This window comes from Lygodium microphyllum, chromosome 2 (genome assembly GCF_053477565.2).
Source record: "Lygodium microphyllum isolate KBCC chromosome 2, Lygodium_microphyllum_v1.1.10, whole genome shotgun sequence".
Classification (NCBI taxonomy): Eukaryota; Viridiplantae; Streptophyta; class Polypodiopsida; order Schizaeales; family Lygodiaceae; genus Lygodium; species Lygodium microphyllum.
In genome coordinates, this window is record NC_141136.1 from 162098883 (window position 1) to 162104038 (window position 5156).

Consider the following 5156-nt stretch of genomic DNA (forward strand, 5'->3'; position numbering starts at 1 on the left):
TTTCAAGAGACATAAATAACAGTTTTGGGGCACGTGTGCATACATGAGAAGCAACATTATTGAGTCGTATAATTAGGAATCGTCTGCAATTCTAGCAGTTGTTGAATGTACTGGGGCAGCGGGCTGACCTGATATTAACATGCGTACAATCTGAGTGGGGTTAAGTCAGAGATTGAAGGGGCTGCATAGGTATGGGAAGAAAATCCCAATGGTTGAGCTCCATAGTGCAATCTGTGCGAATAGGAAAGAAAAACCCTATCTTTAAGCTCCATGGGATGTGCAGCGTGTATGAGTGGGATTCCCAACAATTTGGCACAATCATGAGGCTAACTCTACCTGAGGAAATGCAAAGGAACCTTTATGAGAGCTAGACAAAAGGGGGGGCGGCAGACTTGGGAATGTGAAGCACCAAACCATGCCCAGATGAAGAAGAATGCCTGCGATGTATCGAATCAATTTCTAAGTCTTCTTCAACTTTCTTTCAAGAGCATTTTGGCAATTTTGTACCTTGTCCAATGCATTTATGGCATGACAATTACTGTTTTACAGACTTAAACAACAATACATAGGTGTTAAACCTGTGAATACAGTAAACAACGGTCTCATCTGAAACCGGTTGAACACATTTGCTGATTTGTATGCCTTTAACACAGCTGACCAAACAGCGTAACGTGTCAGCAGTTGTAAACCACTATGAGCCAAGCATCATTAGATCACTTTCATATTAAAATTGTAATCAGTACCATATCAAACTTGGCAATGAAACCTATTGTCCTTGAAGCTTGTTCCAAATTAGAGCCTCTATCGACAATGGCAAGAGTCATGTTTTATTACCTTCTGGACGTCCTTGAACTGAACCATATATTGCCAGCAAATTCTTCTGCATAGCAAAGAGACTGCAGAATGCTCATTGTGTATCCATTGCCTCACATCTTGCATTGTTACAGATTGATAAAAGCTGTCTATACTGGTACAACATAGCTGCAGTACTAGTGTGTTTACATAGCTACTGCCTATACTACCACTAATTCGTATTAGGGGCCAAGATAGAACCTACTAATCAAAGTTTGTATTTGCTACCTGATAGCTTGCTACTGCTAGACTTAATCCCACGTGTTAGCTGCTATGCTTTAAAAATTGCAGCAGTGAGCTGCTCTTCACTGATAAAGCCCTGACCCCTCGTCTTTACAAGTATGGTTTGTTGAATTGTATCTTCAACAGAGTATACATTGGCATGGTGCACTTGAAGCTGGAGCTCTTGCAAGGCCACCATGACCTTGGCCACAGGGGAGAAACCTTTCAAACTTTCAACCTGAATCATTGCTTCCCTACCCCCCAGCACATGTACCTTGACATTCATTCTGCAGGGTGATGATGAAACTGTACTCTGGCTCCTAGTATCACATGGCCACAAGGACAGATCCCCAGGATTCAGATGCGCAGATCTCAGGGAGTTAACAGCTGGAGTCAATATATCCTTTTTCCTGGTCCCAATTTGAGATAATAGGTCCTTCTTCTCAATCTCGAGCTCCTGTAGCTTGGATTTAAGCTCTTGGATATACAATACAGCATCATTAAGCAAAGAGGCTTTATCCATCTTAGACACATTAGGTACCACAGATCTCAGGGCATAAAAACGCTGATTCAGTTTCTCTCTCCTCTGGCGTTCAGCTTCCACATGATTCAAAGGCTCTTCTCGTCCATTGGCAGGCTTCCGGCCACGTTTCCGGGGTTTTTTTTCCTCCACGGCCTCGCTGCCATCTGCATCCTTAAAAGAGGCTTCCACATCTGAGTGCTCTGACTCTGCACTTGACCGAAACGCTCCAGTCAAAGGAACTGGCAAGTTATCCTCTTTTTTAAACTTCTCATCTCTGGTCTGTTTGCTAACTACTGTTGTAACCAAATCGCCTACTGTGACAGAACTTTTGACAGGTGAATTAAAGATTGCATTCTCAGGAGGTGAACTTAAGCCCTGAACATTACTTTGAAACTCAAGGGGCTTGCAGTTATTCTCACGAGTATTGTGAATTGAAAGAGGCTTAAGCAGATGCTTATAACCCTGCACCTCCAAAGTTTTAGAAGCTTGGTTATGGTTTTCTGATTCTGGGAAACCAACCGGAAGACAGTAGCTTTGAACAGGTGGTGGCCTCATTAGACTATCAGTAGCACTCTGTAACGCTGGAGTCTTTACAGTGTCAGAGAATCTCAGAATGTCCTTATCTAAACCACCACTGCATGTCTGAGGCTCGGCCTTCCACATGTGGTCAGTGAGTGTATCAGAAAGACTTGGTGCAGAGGTGCTGTAGCTCTGAACATCTAAGCCACTTACTGACTGGTAGCTGCTTTGTGGGTCTACTGTTATTTGTTTATATTCGGGATGCTTTGCAGAGTCACCTACCTCACTCCTTTGAGTCATGACAGAGCTCTCAGACTGTGAGGTCTTCATATCACTCATGACCATCATGAAGTCTTCCTCGCCCCCACCAAGCTTCTGGATGGGAGACAGCCATGTCATTGGCCCCATGAACATATCTGGAAGAGGTGTGTCCTTTGACAGCATTCCTTGGGAAGCCACCACATCAATGTCACCAGTTGATGGCTGCCTCTCTGCAGAAGTGGAATCAATTTGCATATTAAAAGCAGCTAGATCCTTGGAGACTTGGCTGGAGGTAGGCTCACTTGATGTGAGCCTATCAAGAAAAGCTGGAGAGAGAGGTTTTCTCAGAGTCGACAAAGTCCCATTCACTGTTGCAGCAGAAATACAATGTGATGATGGAGTTGAGATACAAGAAAGGTCTGATTTGCGAAAAAAGGTATATAAGTCTGGTGGATTCGAGCATAATGAGAAGTACATCTTTACAAAATGCACGAAATCTGGGTTCTCACTTATTGATTCAGTGGATCCCAGCTCCACAACACCATTTTGTATGGGCACACAGAGAATTGTTTGAATGCCAAATCTTTGGGCAAGCTCAGCTCGAGGAGAGTTGCGTTTTGCTTGGTCCGACCCTTGAAGCCAGATATATTGCGAAGTAGCATAGGCTAAACCAGGTGTTTCTGAACCCAGCGGAAAAGAATACATCATGGACACCAGGTAAAAGCATTCTGTATCAGTAACATCAGTATCCAATGCATCCAACCCTCCAGCAGTTCCATCAGAGAGCCCAGTAATGGTTCGAAGATCGTGCAGAATTTTCCTTCGGAACTGCCGGTCAGCTTCACTCACTGGAGCCACTTGCCTGACCTCCTTTGAATTGACAAAACCATCCCCCCAGCCAAGCACTTGGTTTCCGATCTGTGAAGAAGTGAGCTGCCAAAAGATAGCATATATCCAGTTATACTGGGAGTTTTCCACAACAGATTGCAACCGTTGGAGAAGATTGCTGTCCTCATGGGTGTTAAGGCCAGCCATCGAGGTTGCAGCTGATGCAGATTGATCCCAGAAAGTTTCCTCATATTGTGACCCCATACAGGCCTCTACATAAGCCTGATCATCCCAGAGGGTAGCCATGGCTGGGGATGAGCCCCCCTGACACGAACCTCAGCCACGAGTTCCAATGAGGGCTTCTGCACCCCAAAATTAGGCAAGCGTCAAATAGGAATTCTGTAGGATCTGCAAACACGACAGGAGGATTCCTTTCTGATTTTCAATGAGTCCTTCTATGGATGCCTGCTTCCTCCTGAACCATATGCCATACAGTACTTTGTTAGGTGGATGACCCCAGTCATCCATGCAGCACCTGAAGCAAAGGTACTCCTCAGCTCTACAACAAAGCCAAAAAAGAAAAGTAGTGACAGACAATCAAATGAATTGGTGTAAAAACTGATATTTGCTTAGTGGCAGGCAATCGAAATGAATGCGAAAACACTGATCTGCGTGCAGTGACAGGCCATCAAATGAATTGGGGGAAAATAAACAGATATGTCCATAGTAACAGGCAATCAAACGAATTGGAAAAGCAAACTGATAAGTCTATGGTGACTGGCAATCAAATGAATTGGGGAAAAGAACTGATATGTGTAATCGAATGAATTGGGAAAAAGCCTTCTGTTATAGTGACACGCAATCAAATGAGTTTTCCTTTTGCGCGGGGGTGGTGGTGGGAAAGACCAAAGAAGAAGACCGTATATTGTGCTTGCCTGAGGGGCTATGCTGTCGCTGGAAAGAGAGGGACCCTTCAACAGATACTGCAGAACGGAAGCGGCCATGGATGACGACGATGAGGGCCAGAGAGACGAGAATTTGCGGTGGTATCGAATTGAAGGCACTCCTGGGTTATGCTGCTCGCCATGGCTAGGGGCAGGTTGCACATCCTCCATAGCAGGTCTGATGGAGACAGAGAAGGGACGAGACCTGGAGCGGACTGAATCAGAAGAAGAAGAAGCACGGGAGAGCCCCAATGGTGCTGATGAGGAAGAAAGAAGGTCCAAGATGACAAGGTCGCCATCTCCTCCACGTCTGAATTCCATTCCCAATTTTTTCTTTGCACCTTCTCCGTCCGTCGTAGTCATCATCATCACCATCACCCTCGTCATCATTGATTGATTGATTGATTCATCCTTCTCGCTTTGGGCGGCCGCTGCGCTACGTCTGTCCGCCTGCGGCCCACGGCCTTGTACCCAACGAGAGTCCCAGTGCCCACAAGAAGTTTTAGACACATTTCCACTCTAATTCCCACAATGTGAATTTATGAGAACATCATGAGCTTCGGCTAGGGAGAAATGGTTTTCATGAAGCATCCAACCTGGTTGAGAGCTAATAAACTAGTTAAAACAAAGGTAACACATCAAGCAAAGATCACGTAAGCAACCGGTTCTATCATGTCCCAAGATTGGTTGACAATGATCTTAATATTAGCTTATTGATTTAATAAGGCAACAAAGATTGGGGAAAAGCACCATATCAAATACCATAAGAGAGGACAATGCAAGAAAAGCAAAAGGTTTCCATGAGATTCTTTGGTTATTGTACTCTTTGGTCAATGCGTCCACAAGTCACAAAGTTTGATCTTCTCTTTTAGAATATAATGCAAAATGAACTTCCTCATGACTAATGTGATCGAAGCCAAAAGATTGAGTATAGTCTTGCACCATAAAGAATTTATTACAATGGAAGAACCCATTTGACATGAGGAAGAAGGATAGTCTATAAAGTA

At 44.3% G+C, this 5156-nt stretch overlaps 1 protein-coding gene across 3 annotated transcripts; it reads right to left on the bottom strand.

The window, feature by feature from the left end:
- Window positions 1-910: 910 nt before the first annotated feature.
- On the bottom strand, window positions 911-4279 carry LOC148040559 (transcription factor MYC2-like). Of its 3 annotated transcripts, none has more exons than XM_087700875.1 (2): window positions 4141-4279; window positions 911-3680 (listed from the first exon to the last, which is right to left on the bottom strand). In XM_087700875.1, exon 2 carries the CDS (start codon window positions 3509-3511, stop codon window positions 1124-1126), a length of 2388 nt encoding a protein of 795 aa, XP_087557001.1. In that variant the 5' UTR covers window positions 3512-3680; window positions 4141-4279; the 3' UTR covers window positions 911-1123. The 3 variants fall into 3 exon arrangements, with proteins under 3 accessions (XP_087557001.1, XP_087556992.1, XP_087556986.1); XM_087700866.1 differs by having other exon boundaries at window positions 911-3740; XM_087700860.1 differs by having other exon boundaries at window positions 911-3764.
- Window positions 4280-5156: the final 877 nt, after the last annotated feature.